Genomic DNA, 19545 nt, shown 5'->3' with positions numbered 1-19545 from the left:
ATATTTATTGATAAGACAAAGGTAAGTCTTCGGATTTACAATGATAAAATCAGGGGTTCGATTCCTCTCTGTGGACACAACAGATAGCCTAACGTTACTTTGCAATAAGGAAATACTTATAATTATATTAACATCAAGTGATGAATTAGATATATATATATACATTCATATTTCATTTTTAGAGTAATGACTATAATTATTGCAGATATATATAAAATTTGTTTAATTCAATGACTAGAGCTGTTTTCTGATCCCTCTCTCCATATATTTATATTTCTTCACCATTTAGATGTGAATTTGAAATATACAATATTAATGTATTGCTTACTAATAGAACTAGATGTTTATTTCAAAACAGGTTGACAAAACCCTTCACGTTAAAATTTTACTAACAGTACGCGTGAACTCCAGCTGTAATAATTATTAGTAGCTACTCGGAAATATTGTTATTACGAGCTGTAAAGTCCAAATTACCAACATATATAGGTGCTATCACAGAAATTACTAGAACAACTGCTTTTACCAATTAGAGAGCCATGCAATTTGTGAAAAATTAGGATTTCCCCAGTAATGATTTTAGCCATACATGACGAGCCACCAAAATTCATTATTTTTTCAAACATTTATTAAAAAGCAACTAACATTTTGTTGAATGTGTAGCACTTTCAATAATATTTCATGGTTATGTAAATTACTCATCTTTTGTTTTTTCAGAATGTTTCTAACTTTCTGTTATTGTGCCAAAATGTGAGGCTAGTTGTGGTATAACTACTTAATGATGTATTTTCACCTTAAGCTGCAATAACATACTGTCGGAATGAAAGTTTGTTTTGAATTTATATAGTTATTATAAATATTATGTTATTACGTCTTGCAGCTTTTACGATATTTAAATATTCTTCCTTAATGTAAAAGCTGTAAGTTGTCAGAATGTTTAGTGGCCTTCCTAGGAGAGCATGCACGAATACTGTATCTTTAAAAATAACCAAACTAAAATATTTAAACCTCCTAGTTTAATGTTATTTTACGTGGTCTATTGGCTTATACCCAACTCACGTGACGTGACGTCATAAGGCGTTGGCGCTCATCACAAGTGATCATCCTGGAACGGTGCGGGATATGTCCCATATTAGAACGGAACAGGATTGTTCCAGTGTGCCTGCTCTTTGCTCGAGTCTCCTTTCTAGGATTACAATTTTTCATGCTGGCTATATAAAACCTAGAATCTTATACTGGAGCTCGTACTTTCAGGAAGAAAGCTAGATTTAGTCAACAGAACTTGATAAGTTGCAGTTTCGTTAAAAAATGATGCGATTTCTGTTGGAATTGACGTTTTTCTCTTTACTGTTGCTGGTGTTTGCACTGGGTAAGTAAAACTACGTTTGTCCTTTGGAAACTAGGAAAAGATAAAGAAAGAAAAACAATCTTTTATGTTCAATAATGCTTGTATTTTGCCACTTTAACGAATATGTATTCGTTCTAAGATTTACTTATTCGCTTTCCTTTTTTTGAATTGTAAACTACCAGGGTGTCTCTTGCAGCGGACAGATACATACCTGGCTCCAGAACAAGAACACGCCCTTTGCTGCAGGAGTACAAATACTATAAATTGTCTTTAAAATAACACAGCCCAAAAAGGTAGTGCCCCAAATACTAGCGAAATGTGCACGTGGGCTTAAGAATTGATACCACTGAACAAGATACGCTTTTCGCTTTGAAGCAATAACGCTTATGAGACTTAACAATTTTTACATTCAACGTTATCTTCCGGACATAAATATTAAATATTAAATCCAACATGGCACAAAAAATAAGAGTAAAAAAAAACTCGTGTTTCGCCTGAGCTGTGGTATTATAAGATGTTAAAATATATATATATATATAGTTATTAGTTTCTCAGGCTTGTTAAAAAAAGATCAATCTGTGGAGCAAATACCAGCAACTGTAGTATTACGATTTACAACGTAATACAATTCCTTGTATATTCCACATTCCAAACACCTTATGATACAATTAAATGGTTTGTAAAACTGTTTACAAACATTTTAATGTTTAGGCCATAATACTATGTAACTTATATGTTTGGCAATCAGTTTCAGACATTAATGCAATCCGTATTTTGGTATCAGTGTTCAGGTTTTACATGCCTGAAACAAATTTATAATAGCAGAGATGTTTAAATCTGCCTTCTCCTACACACCAGGCAAGTGCAGCTCATAAGTCGGATTCTAATATTGTCTAATCTGCTTGAAACACCTTAATAAACAAACATACAAATCTGTGTCCATCTCAGGTATAGCCCCCAATGTTACCATGGAGTAATCTACATATATATTTTTAGTTTTAAGTTGTGTATTTTTATAACACTGAACTTTTAAAAAAATCAAATATCTAAGTTTGCTCCCTATTTTATCTGTGTTATGCACTTTGTCAAGGACTAGACATTTTTACAGATCTTGTTCGTGACTTCCTCTCCCATATATATACATACTTAACACTGCATATGTAATACACTTAAACATTTGTTTAACTTCTATAATAAATATCTCACATGTCAGTGTTATCTATGTCATATGTATATATCTGTGGTTGTGTATTCTCTACAGCCAAGCAAGATATTTCTGCAACTAGTGTTTATGTCTCGTTGTTGTTCTATAGCAGTTACAGAATAGACTACCTGTACTGGGTCAACTTCACGATTCGAGTCCCGAATTTTAGCATTGTAAAAGACGTAACTTATCACTGACCCATCGGGGAACATTTATGTCTTCTTTTCTTGACACGTAGTTAACACAGGCGGGCTCGGTATTGTATTACTTACTGTAGAGCTCTTCATGTTAGAGCGCACATACGGTAGTCAACTTCCGGCCTTGGAACATCTGCTAATGGGGATCTGCAGAATTCCCTCTCCCACAAAGGCTTCACTTCTTTAATCACATATAATGACAACGCCAAACAAAGATGACGTCATAGTTTTATTCTCTTTACCCAGCACTCAAAGGCCGTGGCACTTTTAGTTTGCTTTGTATTATCAGTAAGTAGAGTAAAGCTAACAATATTCAAATAACAAAGAATAAGTAACCTCGTGACCTTTGAGGAAAGTATCCATGACTTACAATAGCCCCATGAAAGAGGGATGTATTTTAGTGGACATTCATGTTTAAGCAGTATCGAGTAAACGGGGAGAGTTTAACTTGGTTATGCACCTGTTTCAGTTTATATGTTGATATCAGCATGTCTTTCATTTTGAGGTTTGGTTTAAGTGCGCAGCTTACATTATCGAAATTTCTTATTAATCCTCTCAGTTATAAATGTTATCTTTGTTGAATCTGCAAAGACTAGTTTATTACATTTGTTTTAACACAAAGTCGTTCGTTACTCAGATTTTACGTTTAAATTTAAATCGTACTCGTGAATATGTTCAAAGTTCATATTTTCCTTTAAATTAATCCAAGCCTTCTTAATTTTTTAATAACGGTTTTTGTGTGTTTACAATCATTTTTACACAAAATTATAGAAAGTCTGTTGTTCCTAAGTTTGTTTGTTTATTTTTTAATTTCGCCCAAAGCTACACGAGGGCTACTTGCGCTAGCCGTCCTTAATTTAGCAGACTAGAAAGAAGACAGCTAGTCATCACCACCCACCGCCAACTCTTTTACCAATGAATAGTGGGATTGACGGTAACATTATAACGTCCCCACGGCTGAAATGGCGAGCACGTTTGGTGTAACAGGGATTCGAACCTGTGACTCTCGGATTACGAGCCAAGCGTCTTAACCACTTGACCATGTTAGGCCTTTCTAAGTTTGAGGTGAAAGATGAAAATGAATGTAGCTAGTCAACAGCACTCGCCGACAATTCTTTTATCTGACTTTAAAGTTGCAAGGATCGTCACTTTTACAGCGCACTCACAATACCGACATTCCTAGCTCAGTTTTGTAGCAACTAAAAAAACAAAACCATGACGTATTCCACAGTCTGACTATATTACTGTTAGGTCGTGTCATACTTAGTTTTCACAAACACTTGCAATGTTTATGGCGTAAACTAGACACTCTACACCTTCAGAACAATGAAATAAACCACTTAAAGTCTATAGTTTCTTTGCTACTAGAAAGTTTACTTAGCATCCTTTAACCACCTTAAAAACTTGTTGTGTAATATACATTGATTAAGAGATATAGGGTTACTCTATTTTTTATCATTATTGAGGAACAGACGCCGTTCAAAATATTCGTACACAACTTTTTTTAGAAATCTTAATAACTGTAAGTTCACATATACATACATGGATAAAATATACTTCAAAATTATTGGGTGTCTGGAGTTGTAATTTTGTAACTTTTAGCTACGGCATAACAGCTCGTAGGATATCTCCGAGTTGTTGTTTCTTTAAGTAGAAACTTTTAATTCATAGTTCCGTCATATCTTGACCGATTTGAGATCTAATTCGAGTTTTGGACTCAGGAAGTTAAACCGTTTCGACTGATGTATTTGACAACACCCAAAGTCTCATAGCTTAGTTTACTCTAACCTTGCCTAAAATAATTTCAATTTAGACTGGTAGACAGATCCTGATGAGTAATAAAGTTGAATCGGATATACGCGCATCCCACGCTTGGTATTGTGGGCGCACAGAAATATAGCTAACAAAAAAAGAAATCATAGATTGATTTGCTTTAATCGTGCCTACTGAACTTAACGTGTCTCCGCTATTGGGAATTCTATCAGGTTTTGGTAAGAATCTTAACAAAATTGAAAAACGTAAAGTTTCATACGCTTTTTCCTGTTTCCTTGCGATATAATTTAATGACTTCTGATCTGATACGATCAGAATACAGTTCGCTCAGAACTGTATTACAGTATAAAAGCGTTATTAACTAATGCGCTAGAAAGCAAATAATTAAACACTTGAACTGGATCAAAGTATAAAGGCGTTATTAACTAATGTGCTAGAAAGCAAATAATTAAACACTTGAACTGGATCAAAACATAAAGGCGTTATTAACTAATGTGCTAGAAAGCAAATAATTAAACACTTGAACTGGATCAAATTATAAAGGCGTTATTAACTAATGTGCTAGAAAGCAAATAATTAAACACTTGAACTGGATCAAAACATAAAATTATTATTAACTAATGTGTTATAAAGCAAGTAATTTAACGCTTGAACTGGATCACAACATAAAGATGTAGTTAACTAATGTGTTATAAAGCAAGTAATTTAATTTACTTGTTTTATTTTTTTATTTAAGTGTAGACTAGGCTAAACGACATGATCAGGATTCATTTAATTGCCACTCAGCACCTGGCTTTCAGAGTTTGTTACCACTAAAACAACTTCGTTTTGTTCGTTTAATTGTCTTACGTAGTACATTATGTTTCATGAACACATTAATAATATGTTAAACGAGTCATTTTTGTGAAAACATCCATTTTCTTCAATATTTAATGTTAGAACTTCGCAGTGTTGTTTGAACGTGGTTCTTTATTTCACATGTTGACTAAGTACAAAACTAATATTTTGCACTAGCTTAGTGAAGGGTTACAGGTAAAAAATTGTATAAAGTGAACTGTTTTATAATAAAATATTACATCTTCCTAATTGTAAGCTGTGTCGAGAAAAATATATGTTTTAATATTGTAAAATAGGGTTGAGATTAAACGTGAGCCACTAGAATGATGTTATTCTGACAATAACGTAAACTCATAAAAGATTGTTTTAAATTTCGGTTAAATGCACAAAACATGTATATCCAAAAGTACTTATCCAGACAATTTAACCATAATACATTAAATTACGTTATGTATTGGGTGCAGTAGTTACAACTGACGGGTCCCGACAAGATTCGTGAGTTTTGTCAAATAAACTAGTGAAACTCAGAATCTAGTTATTATAGTTTCAATGAAAGTGTTGATTTAGAATACTTAAAGTTATTGTTATTGTTGTTTTTATTTACAATAATAATAATGCCATATAAATAGAATTTTTACGCGTCAATCTTCTGCATAAGTCATAACGTATAAATGCTAGATTTTACACCGTTTACCTTGTCTGAGTTGTTGTGAAAGTAATTAGGCTTCAGGTGGTTTATTACACTAGATTTCAAATTGTTATATTTATTAACGATACTTAAATAACATGATACGCGACAGATGTGTAAAATCTCACATTTTATATTTTTCACCATATTATAGAAATTTGTTAGCTTGAAGCACATAGACCTGCAGTATAACATTAAATGCAACACGAGAACTAAAGAGCTATAACTGTAACGTATTTATGTTAAGTGATTTTGTGTACTTAAACGTATGAGTAAGCATAAACGTCGTTTCACTCTTTCTGTAAATAAGTCCTCTCACTATACGTTGAGTTTTACTCACTGTACATCCATCTCTACTCTCTATACCACAAGCTTCACTCACTCTATATCCAACTTCTTTCGTTATATATATTCGTCGAGTTTCGATCACTATATATTCATTGCTTTTCTCTATACGTTGAGTTTTACTCACTGTATATGTAATTAATTCACTATGCATTGAATTTTCTCACTGTTTATTCAACGCTTCTTACTATATGTTTAATTTACTCACTGTGTAGCCAGTTCCTCTCACTGTACGTTGAATTTAATTCGCTGTATATCCAACGCCTCTCACTATATGTTGAGTTCTACTCACTATATATCCAGTTATTTTCATTATAAGCTGAATTATATTCACTGTCTATACAGCTCCTCTTATTAAATCACGGCAAAATAGTTAAGGCGTTCGATTCGTAATGTGAGGGTTGTAAGTTCGAATACCTGTCCCACCAAAAATCCTCGCCATTTTATATATGAGCATTATAATTTAATGGTCAATCTCGCTATTTGCTGGTAAAGGAATATCCCACACTTTGGCTACGGGTAGTGATGACTAGTCTTTCATTGCTAAATCAGAAACGGCTAGCGCAGTTAGTCCACGTGTAGTTTTGGGCGAAATTCAAAACAAACCAGACTGGTTTATGTATGGAATTTCACTCACCGTATGTTCAACTCTTCTCTTTGTACATTGAGTTTTACTCACTGTGTTTCCAAGTCTTCTCACTATATTTTGAGTTTTACTCAATGTGTAGTCAGAACAAGGACATTATAATGTATCAGTCAATTACAACTAGCTGCTTTCCACTACTATGAATGGAGAGAGAATGGAGAAAACGAATCACATTTAGCTGGATTTTTACATATTTACCAAAGTTTTCTGAAATTAAAGCATTAGTTTGACGACGAAGAACAATATTCAAGCTGATGAAATATGAGAATATAATTTCAACTTTTATTCTTTTATGGTACATTTTGAGGTGTTACACGTATAACCTAATTATCACATTCTCCTGTTGGTCAGCAGCAAGCATATCTACTTACAACACTAAACTTTATGGTTCGATTCCTTGCGATAGGCAGAGCGCAGATAGCCAATTATGTGGCATTGCAATGAAAAGAAAGTTAAAAAAAAGACTTCTTAAACTCCAGAATTTATGAAACAACAAAACAGTAAGAACGTGTCAACAATTAAATTATTTCGTTGTTTTTTTTTGTAATCACAGAGCTTAATTAATCATTGAAAGTCTATTTAATTAATTAATTAGGCATGATGTCAAAATGAACGACGAACCAACCGAAGTATGCCTACGTATGGCAAGAAAAATTTAATAATCTTGGTATATAGGTATCATAAATCTAATACGTAAAATGTAGATATATAGTATATAAGTTAACTTTATGAAATGAGTCCTAGTAGTGTGTGCGCTTGTTTTGATGCATTGATAGTGTACTTCCGTATAAAATAAGTGAAAATCAATGTAAATATAGAATACATAAACGTTAATATTTATCGAACATTTATCTTTTCTTATTTAAATGTAATAAAACACAATCATGTCCCTCCAGCTTCAATGAGGAAAACTGTAAGGTATACACGTCTCCACACTTTTATGGTTTATAAAAATCACCCCTTTTTTTTCTAGTTAAGGTAATTTAATAGGAAGTTCGTATTTTGAGACAATAATATTAATGTAATAATTTAGGAAACAACAAGTTTCAAGATAAAAGACAAGAAAGATGATAAACAGAAAAGCTGATAAGCAAAATTACAAAGGAAGATATACTTGTTAGAGTTTGGATAAAATACCTGCATTAAGAGTGTTTATGTACATGAAATTGTGTTAAAGATTTGGTAAAGATCTCGACTAATTATAAACATATCATAGATGAGTAAGTAGACCATGACTGTCAGTAAATTATAATATCAATCATGTTGTAAACTAAAAAATATTAAATAAATATAACATTATACTCTTATGACCTAAGAGAGTATTAAACCATATAATTAGTTTACCATTCAACACGTTTACCTGTGTACAGTGGTTTAAATTTAGACATTTTTGTATAAAGATATTTATGTTTTCCATGTTATTTGTTCTTACACTTTACATTAATTTGCTACAAAGTTAATTGCATTTAAGTTAAAGACTTAACTGTCGTATATGGAAACTGAAATAAATCCTTAAGCTATAAATATCAGTTTTAAAATGGAAAGTAAATAATTATAACGTGTTTTATTGAGTGTACGTAAAATATTTTAAAATCTATCCCTGCTACTTTTAAAATTAAGGATGCGTAAACGTAATTTACATAATTCAAGGTAGAGGTAATTCCACCCACTTCCGTCTTATATTTGTAATTTGTATCTATATGCATGTATTAACCTAGTGTCAATTGTCTCTGGACGTACAGTTTACAAAATGTGGTGTTCAGAGCTTGTTCTCAATACTTAGATGAAACATTTTTCTCTTAAACTCAAAAATAATGGTAAAATAGTTTCATCTTACTTTAATAGCGTGTTTTAATAGTACGAAATGTATTTCTAATGTGGGAACATAATGTGTCAAGCTTTATGAATTAGTAACACAGCAAGAGGGCTGGTGAATATCAAGAAATAATCAAATTCAATGCTTAAAAATGAAACTAAACTTAATTACTAAATAATTTAAGACATCTCACTACTGTATCAATCCAGCAAAGTCATCATACTGCATGTATCACAGTGATATCAAACTGGTTATGTAGGATCAAATCGTATTACACGTCTTATCCGTGTATCAATCCAGCAAATTCATCAAACTGCGTGTATCACAGTGATATCAAACTGGTTATGTAGGATCAAATCGTATTACTTAGAAAACAAATTTGTGTTCTTGCCTTTGACACTGCATGAAACGTTTAATATCCTGATAGTTTACAGTTATATTATATGTTGTTTTCTCAATAACAATTACTATGTGACGCGAGACCAACACGTTGAAGACGTTAATATAATACAATTACAACTAAAATATTCGTGTCGAGTCATCTTATTTATCACTATGTTAAAGATTCATAGTCTTATAGCAATTTATTACATATAATATCACTGAAGTCATTTCTAATTATTAGTTTAGGTAGTGGTGTCAAGACAAGGTAAATGTGGCGCTTATTGCATTTTCTCTGAAAACTGAGATGAAATATTCTATGATAACACTAATCTGTTAAAATGTTTATTCGATATTTAAATCAATTGGGATTGTTTGTGGTCAACAAAAATGTACTAGTTAACTAATCGATAATTAAAAAAATTAATTCCGTTAACCAATGTCTTGATGAATTTGGAGAAAGATGTGCCGATACTTGCCAATAAAACATTTTTAGGTACCCAAAGTTATTCAGAACATCTAGTCCGAGTGCAAATTGTTGTCCTTGAATAACTGTTTAAATAACTGTCAGTTGAATGTATTGTTTCGGTATTAATACAAAATACATTTTTAGTTGAACATTTAACAAATCATTTTGATAATTTTGTCCATTTCACAGATATCACTTTACATTTATCACACAATTGTATGATAAATGGGGGAATAAGCATTAATTTAACCGTTCCTGAAAAAAAATATCTGCAGTAAATATGAAAATAGTTGCATGATTCAGAATAAGGTTCTGGTAAAACGCTACAAATATATTACAAAACTGCCTTTCAACTAGTGTGAGAACTTACGATATTCATGTGACTCAGCAATCAATAGAATTAATGCATCCCCTACTGCTACATCACGCAAGAGCATATCTCACAGGGGTGTGGCATGTTTGCTGATGGGTGGACATTGTGTGTGGATAAACCCAGATGGTTACCGTGGTAACTTAGGTTATATATGAATAGTTCTCCTGAGAACAACTACAAGTAGGGTACTTTCAATCAGGTATATGTTTCTGAACTGACAGTTGAGAATTGCACAAACGTTACACACATCTACTTAGTGATAACAGCTCAGTTTCTAGTAATTGTGTTTTAACAACAAGTTGTTTCTAAATTCGTTTATGTAATTACATATTGACAAGTCTAGTTGAGACTCATAGGAGTTTCTTCGAATTTTAACATTTCTTTCGAAGGTTTAGAACTAAATTTTATGTTGGTGAAACTGTTTACACACCTTATTATAATAGAAGTTGCAACAAGCAGTGAAACTGTTTTTTGTTGAGTGAACCTGCAGTGATCAATAAACATAATATTAGATTGTGTTAAAAGTATATCTCTTATGATTTTCACAATTTAATTTAATTGGAAATCATTTTTCAAACTGAAAATAAATTGTTTAAATCTAATGCCAAAAGGTATTTCTATAATTATGAAATAGTTTTAGGTTTTTTCACACAAAACTGGCAAAATGTTCAGTTTCATCATGCTTTAGGGATTGTATTAACACTAAACGTATTTCAAACATTACCATGCTTCACTGCTCAGTTCAGCATACTTCAAGAAATAAGAATCACGTTTGATATACGGACGTAGCCGTAAGTTATATATTTAATTTATTGCATGTTATATATATATTTATTGTATATATTTTTTTATATATATATACGCACGAAGTCCTCAGAGATACAAACATTTGATGTAACTATCTACTATGATTTTATTCAACAAAACACTACTTAATAAAAGTTTTATAAACGTACAACCGAAATGTTATTTACTATGCATTCAGTTTCAGGCTTCATGTTAAAACTCGTACTCGGACATCTCCGGAAACAACGTACCTTTCGGTCTGTTAGTAAGCTTAAACTACACGTAGAAGAGTTTCATTCGTTACATGTGAATAGTTATTCTGAACTTAACAATAATTGACAGACATAATGAAGTATCTAATTACAAACAAATACAAGAAATGTTACGTATAAAACTGGCAATGACATGTAATTAGAAATAGCATTTATATGTATATTGTTAAGTCTACACATCATTTTGGTAACGCGATTAAAAACTGTTATGCATAGCTTCTTTCGACAAGAATCGAAGTTTAATGATGAATAACAGGACGATAGCAGCAACAACAAATATTTGTACGTGTATGTTTTAGTAACAAACGTTTCATTCTTAAACGTTTCAGAATATACAGATTCCATCTTCAGCAAGCTATATTGAGCATGGTGCATTACTGGGGGCATACATGTTATAAAGTTTAAATATTCTATAAAAGTAATAAAAATACATCATAAAAGTATGAAATAAATTAAGATATCATAAAATGAACAGATAATAGGATAATGTAACGATATTACACAGGCGGTGTAATGGATTGAGTTCTTAAAAGGTACCTTACCAGTAATTAATATTAGGTTAAGCCTTTAGCTCTAGCTAAAATTCATAGCATATAAAGTATAAACACTGCCTTGTTAAATACTTCTATTTTTCGGGTTCTGCAGGATAAGCTGGATATTAGGGTAACCTGAGAATACAAACGTGGGATGTATTTAAATTTAAAGCCACTTGCACTTCATCATTTTATTGCAAGTGCAAGGATGATGTTTATTTAACAATTTTATATAACGTAATAGCTTAAAGTCTCTTTCTGCTATAGCAAATGCAAAAAGGTCTATAGCACAATAAAACAAACAAACTCTACTGCCTATAGTTTGCAACAGACATGTAGAGCTTCTCTCTTTCTTCCTATGGGCCAAATGCCAGATTATCGAGTTGTGAAGAACACACCTCAACATAGCACCACGATTTTGGCAAAGAAACAGAATTTGTAATATAAAGACTAAAGTTCACAATTAAGTTGCTGCACAACTAACATAATACAATCTTGGCCAAAATGTATATTTTTAACAAATAAGATCTTCACTATTAAGATAGAGAAATACAAATACACTAAGTGTTTTCAGACTGAAAAAAAAACATGTTGCAGTTTTTTGTACAATGAAACAGTTTCTATAGAAATCTTTAACGATTTATTAAAAACAGTAGACAATTTTATCAAACACCCAGAGAAAGATGTGTAAATCAGCATTTCACCTATCACAACAAAACCTTACTAAACAAAGATAGTGGCAAACTATAGTATCAAATGATTACAAATAGCGTCTGTAACATATTATTAGCTCATATTAAACATTTAATATTTTATTAGTCCTTTTCGTATTCTAATAACATGGCATACTGTTGATGACATTTTTGATGTAATCCAATCTGGTTTCCTTTCAACTTGTCACTAGAAGGCGCTACAACTGAGCTATAGTAGCTGATAAAAGTTCATGGTTAACAATTTTCTGGCTCAGCTCTGCTCAACAGTCTTCAATAGGATTACAACCTTGAAACTTTGCTGGTCATGGTATCCTTGTAACATGCATCTCCTCATGATAATACTATACAGTATAAGCACTGCTGCAACTTGCATTGTTATCCTGGAACACGAAATTATGACTAAACGTTGCTCTAGCATATGGCAAAAAATCAAGACCACGTGATGCCTGTAGTAGGTATCATGTACGTTTCAATGGAAGGTGTGAATAGTAATTTTTATACCATGATTAAAAGCTGCCCAAATATGTACTGCAACATCTCCTATGTGTTCTCTGTAGAAGAGTCTTCCATCATATGTTCTTCAAGTGAACGACAAACACGAATCCTAGCATCAGCTTTAACAAGCTGGAAATGGGATTCATTGGAAAATGTGAAATATTGCCAGTGTCCTAACTGTAGGTTGGCATGCTTTTTTGCCCAAACAACTTGATGCCAACAGTGAATTCTAGTTAATATCAGTTTATAGGTAGCCCTTTTTGCAAAATAACCTTTGTTAGTCTCTTGTTCACTGTTATTCTGAAATGAATGTGTTCATGCTATTCCTGTTGTCAGGTGTTGCAAGACTTCTTTCGACCTTGACATGTTAATATGATCAAAACATGGTGATCTTGGGCAATAGGCTTTTGGCATCTACCAGTAGACTCTCCTAAAACAACGTTATTTGTATTCCAATGACATTTGGGATTCTGGATACAGTAAATGGAGGATACCCTACTATTCTTTCAATGTCCATTTGCTTTATACCATTTCTGGACACTCAAACAACTTGACACTCTATAACTTTGACACGTAACGAGGCATGACTCTTCACTAAGTACGGAGAAATTATCTGAGCAAAGCATTGATCTGTTTCTGAAAATGATTGTGCCAAAACAGGTGTATTTGTTTTGTGTCAAAAACATACCCTTTATTACAAAATAGGCGTGTTTGTGTGTTTTGACGAACAAATCCGTAAAACAACTCGTTTACTCAATAATTTATCCATTCATCAATATAAGAAAGTATGCAAACGTTTTGGTCAAGAGTATACAAAACATTACACTTTCTTTAAAGAAAAAGTTTCAAAAATCGTAATTCTCAACATCTACACTAATCAGACTCATCTTGTATTACAGATTAGGAGGTAAAAATAGTAAGAGAAGTTCTAACTTCGTATGATACGAAAAGAAGCATCTTAAAATATGAAATATATAAATAAGGAATGGATCTTGTCTTCAGACTTCGTAATATGTAATATTCCGAAACGTTCAACGAATCAAGAAAATGAAATACTTTTCATCATCTCAATCGCGTTTGTCTTCATCAGCAAATATCTTTTTATTCTCTTAATCCCAATGTATTTACTCTGTAAATGTTTAATTATCTTACAGCTTTCTGTTTTCTAGCTCAAGATGATCTCAGTTCTTCCTAGTGTTTAGAATCTTATTTCTGAAATAAGTCTAAGACGTGACGAACTTCAGAGGTCTTGTTACTTTCTATGAAACCAAAGTGGCAGTTTTTCAGAAATTAATCAACCTTGTATCAATAGTGAAAGGTCGTGTAGTTTCTATATAACCCAGTCAGAAATGAGTTAATTTGCTTCCCAGTATAAGAATACTGCGAAAATAATTGTTTTGCACAAAACATTTGTGAAAATAATTGTGTTACAAAGCAACTATGAAAACATTTGTGCGTTGAAATAATGTTTCTTAGATCATGGAATCCTGTCCAACATCATATCACAATGTACAAATAAGATATTTTTGTTTAGAGTTTAAACGTTACCGTCTTTGCTAGTTTTAAAGAAATGGACTTAGAGTATATACTCACGCATAGGTTATAAATTGAACTTACAGTAAGGCATCATAAACGCAAAGAGATGATGTGCATTATATAAGGAAAAGTCAGAGAGAAAAACAAAATTATTTGTGAATTTTTACTAATTTGTGTGTTTTAAACAAATCCATCTTATATTTTGTTATTTTTATAAACTTATAAATCATGAACATTTTAACGAACCGTGTTGTTACTTCATGTCTCTATTTCTCCTTCATGAATTAATTGTTTTAGAAATGTTTAAACTATACTTCTCTCAACTTTTGTAGCGGTTTCTGTCACTTATAAATGTATCTGTAATAACAGTGTTCAGCTATGATTATTTTAATTAATTTGAATAATTAAAGCTGCAAGTTTGATCGACATTGCTATTTCGAAAGGTATGTCAGAAACATACAATCATTTCCTACTTTTAGTGTATTCATCTCTAGATATTAAAGTCGTATGCTGGTTGTAATGCCTAGAAATCAATAATAGCGTGTTATTATTTACTGATAGCCTGGGAATCGTTTCAAGACAATATAAATGATAAATCACATTATAAAACATATTCCGTTAAAACTGTTATGACATTGCTTTCAGTTTCATCACACGCAATTTCTGAACGTGCTATTAAAGATAATACAAAAGTTCACTTTCTTGACATGAAAAGATCCTAATTCTCAAAAACTACGCTAATCAGATTCATCTCCTATTACAGAGTAGGAGATAAAACTAATAAGGTTAACTCTAGTTTCGTGTGAAAGGAAACTAAGCATCCAATCTTATAATATTAAACTTCACATTTTGTTATGTTGCGTTTCAGTATATAGGCGTATTTAATGTATATTCATGAACAAAATAGAAATAAGGTGTCAAATATTTCCAACGTAAAATGGTTCAGTAAGTGATGTTTAACGTGCGTCCATTAAAGTAGCTGTTAATCGCTTATCGCTTTCCCTTTCTTTAATGTTTTCTTGTGGGAGGAGAAAAAGAAGGAGAAACAGAAAACCTTCTCATGAGATATGTTTCTTTATTTAGCTTTCTGTGTCCTGATAGGTCATGGACTATTTCAAGCTTCCTTTCTGTTCCTTATCTCAACTGGTTGTTCTATTTTCGTCCACCCCGTTTCTGCTTTAGCATTATTGAACAGCTAAGTAAGTTGTTGAGATAATTTTGTTGTTAATAAAAAATTGAAAAATAATCAAACGGGATATGCCACTATTGGCTCGTGTATACCATTTTAGAAATTCAAAATTTATAAAGAAATGTTTTGCCGTTCTTAGCTGGCCATAATAAAACCATAACGTATTGCAAAAGTTCATAACTTTATATTAAAATTCATATTGTAAGTAAACATGTTTTATCAGCTACCGTTAGTTAGTGGTACTTATTTCTATCCTACTGTATTCTACTGCTAAACGATATTAAGACAATGGCTGTAACGATAAGATAAACCAGTAACGGAATAAAAAAATTACCATGATGAAAGATTCTTGTTTATAGCGCATCTGGTGTTAATTCGCTAAAACCACTATGCATATATATATATATATATATACACATCTATATAATATGATATGTGTGTTAAGCAACTTCACATAAAACATAAAATTATTATAATGGAGTTTCAAAAAAATTATTATAATGGAGTTTCAAAAACTCGATATTCAGTCAACTAAATCCTACTTTTGTTTAATAAAAATACTGTGATTTTTACCTCTATTTTCACATATTTTGCAAGTGGTATCCATCCTGAAAAGGTAGTGTACGTAGTTCATCTTGAAATTTGGTCGTTTGTTGTTTCCCTTTAATTATCGACTCTGTGTAATCATGTGTTATCAAGTGGAAGTGTGGGAGACTTTTATTGTACAAGCAATTGAAATGTAGTTAACCAAGAAATCTCAGATGTTGTTGTTTGTTTACTTCTGTCACTAGTTTTAGTAGCATCATGATAAACGGAACGTTGAAAAATGTTTTGTTTCATATAGAGTGCAACGAATACTGATAACACTCGCAGTTTGTTAATTCAAAAACGTCAGTCTGATACACTTGCGCCAAAAGTCGAAGAAGGCAGTCATGCATACTAGCATCAGTATGTTAGTTTTGGTTCCAGTTCCAAATTTTGAAATATTAAACCTGTTTTTACTTTTTATCGCAAATCGAGAGTTGTCGATTCACCTACATGAAAACCTTTGAAACGACCTTCTAAGTTTGTTTCTTGGGTACTATTACAAAAAAACGAAAGAGCACACAGTACCCACACATAATGTTATCCAAATTAACATACGTAATATTTATTATTAATACATATCAACAATCTTCCAAAAATATAATAGAATATTAATAGTGGTGATTAATTAACGTGAAGAAGCAGTTTGCTATTCCTTGAACTCACGCAGTGTTATAAGAATTAAGGAATTAAGTAAGCGTTAGAAGTTCCATTAACAAATAATTCGATTAAAAACACTACCTATTATGAACGTCTGGTTATCAACATCATTTATTCAAATTGTAAGATGAAAAGATTGCTAATATCTATTAAATTTGTGACAAACTTAAGTTAACAGAACACGTCCTACTTAAAAGTATTGGTTTTTATTTTTTAGAGAGAGCAAATGGTTATTGTTCGGATGAGGTGAGATAGAAACTTCTGTTGAGTGATACATAGCGAATTGGCGTTCTAGTGCTGTTATAAAGAAAGCATATTCCTTAAATCATCTCTTACTTGTATCATTTATATCATAAACCTCACAATAACTTAAAGAATCATATTGTATTATAAAAGCAGCTGCGTGTAGAAACTTTCGTAAGGGGAAGTCTCGATATTTTATTCTGAACACCTTCTTCATATAGCTAATTATTTATTAAATTAGATAACCTTCTTTTAGTAGCATTAGTCGGCAGAGTAGAGTTGTTCCGATTCAGACATGTTTTTCAACGTTAGTTCTCAGAAATGTCAAAGACTACCAAGGTTATATGAAAGTTCTTCACTGATATCTTGTAACCTGATGATGGCGCAAATAATCAGGATAAGTTGTAGCATGGACATCCATTCAAAGATGACTAATAATATGAAATTAAAGTGGCTTAAGTCTGATTCAAATCTGATCACGTTTTTTAGATGCTTATTAGATTACGTAATATAAAATAAAATTTTACGAAATTATTACAAGAAATGTTGCGACATCCGATCGATACCCTACAACATTTTCCTTGTATTTGTAGGCTGTACTTTGGAAATTCTACCTTGTATCATAAGCATTTAACAACCTTACTTTTTTGTGTAGTTTCAGTGGTTCAGCATAAACTTAAAACTAATATTGGCGTAGAAATGGTTATATTTTAGTGAGAAACCTATAGTGCAACAAAAAAGTGCCAAATAAGGGAAATCCTTTATTAATACAAGTTATTATGGATTTATTTGGGTGTTTTTATGTCCAACAACTTTTCCCACAGTTTTGAGATTAGAAAAAATAATTTTAGAAATCTGACATGAGGTGACCCGACGAATGTCGTTATGTGTATGGTGTAGCTTCTTACCAAGTTGGACCAAATTTCCTCAGAAGGTCATACAGAGGTCATAGACTAGAAGTAGGTTTTTAAAGTAGATGAATCTGAATTTACCATAGCATTTATGTTCCTGTTCCTTTTCATTAGTTAAAAGAAACCAATAGGATTGTTCTCGGGTATGTACCTCCTTGACGTAGATATAGAAAAAACAGGGGACAAGGGAGTAGCTTGGTCCGTGCATTAGAGCCTCTGTGAATCATGAGGATCCTTTGAATTCTGCAACACATTTTATGTTAACATGATTAACATACAAATTATTATTTGTTTGAAGCAACTTTAATGCCATTCATAAGATAGACGCGGACGTGAGAGAGAAATAGAAGAAAGGTCAGTTAAGGATTCAGCTTTGGAAACAGATCATTCTAATTTAATATCACACAACTGGTGTAAGTACTTCTGAAATTTACAAATTTAACTCACGGAAAGATATGAAAAATAAAGAATAATGCTGACTTTAGATGTAAACATTCTATTATTCAACTGTTTAATAATTCCTTGATGTTTATACTAAATCTCAACATTCTGTCGTTTTAAAAGTGGTACCTGCTTATTTTAATTAATGTGTTTTGCTTACCCCTCGTATTTAGCAATTATTACAACTTTTTCCTGTCTATTTTCAATAGTATCGGATATTTTATATCTTTTAAGAAAGAACGTTGAACATTCAAAGATTCAATTACAGTCGGTGAAAGAAATTAGTTTCTCAAATAATGTGTTAAAATTAATTCAGTCTAATGAATCATTTGTCTTAACTGCAGTCCTCAGCTGACCAAGCGTGAATCAATGGTAAACGTGCTGGATTAGAGATCTATTTTTTTTCACAGCTGCACAAAATAAAACCACGTTGTGCATTGTGGGTGGATTACACTGAACAACAGCAAAAAAGTTTTCTGCTACTAGAAAATATGCAATTGTTTTTGAGTTGATGCTGATTCTAAAGAACATATTATAACTTACTGACCACCTGTAGTTTTAGGGTTATGATAGATTTATTCTTTCATGTATTTCATGTTTACAGAATGAAAAACAGGATCCAATGGCTTAGTGTTCCCATTGTGCAAAAGAACAGCTTTCAAACTACCTTTAGATGAGTCGGTAAAAAGTTTCTATTCTTAAGGATGACGTTCATTACCTGGTATTTCCGTTAGCACATTAGCATTTGTACAGAAACATAAAGTGTCTTACATGCTGTGCTGAAAAGCAAACCTTTGATGGCGACATCGGTAAATTGCACCTCTTTTTCCTGGAACTAATAAATTCCACTGCTGTAAATGAGAAACAAGAAGCTCCCCATGCTGCTTTGATAGAGACAAGCCACGAATCAAATCATTTAGCTCATTTAGGTAGTTTGTGTTGAAGTGCCACAGAAACAGAATACGATTCATTGTCTTCTTAACACGATAACTTATTTGTTTCCCAGTTCATTGGTTGATGTAACTCTGGAAGATCTTCTCCGTGAGGTACTAGTTTAATTGCAGTTGCAACATCTGAATATGTAATGTATTGTGTAATTTGCCTGCA

General features: G+C 32.0%; 1 protein-coding gene across 4 annotated transcripts in view; it reads left to right on the top strand.

Annotated features, from left to right (window-relative positions):
* Positions 1–950: 950 nt before the first annotated feature.
* The window catches only part of LOC143255299 (lachesin-like), an 82279-nt gene continuing 63684 nt past the window's right edge, over positions 951–19545 (top strand). For 3 of the 4 annotated variants that reach the window (XR_013030530.1, XR_013030529.1, XM_076510751.1), the window contains exon 1: positions 1115–1366. Coding sequence is in view for 2 of the 4 variants with exons in the window: in XM_076510751.1 (XP_076366866.1) it covers positions 1306–1366 (61 nt within the window). In the remaining 2 variants the exon portion in view is untranslated. Of the gene's footprint in view, positions 1367–19545 lie in introns of all 4 variants that reach the window. The other variant, XM_076510750.1, reaches the window with a different exon arrangement.

The sequence above is a fragment of the Tachypleus tridentatus genome, chromosome 7, assembly GCF_004210375.1.
Source record: "Tachypleus tridentatus isolate NWPU-2018 chromosome 7, ASM421037v1, whole genome shotgun sequence".
Lineage (NCBI taxonomy): Eukaryota > Metazoa > Arthropoda > Merostomata > Xiphosura > Limulidae > Tachypleus > Tachypleus tridentatus.
This window is presented reverse-complemented; position numbering and strand designations above follow the sequence as displayed.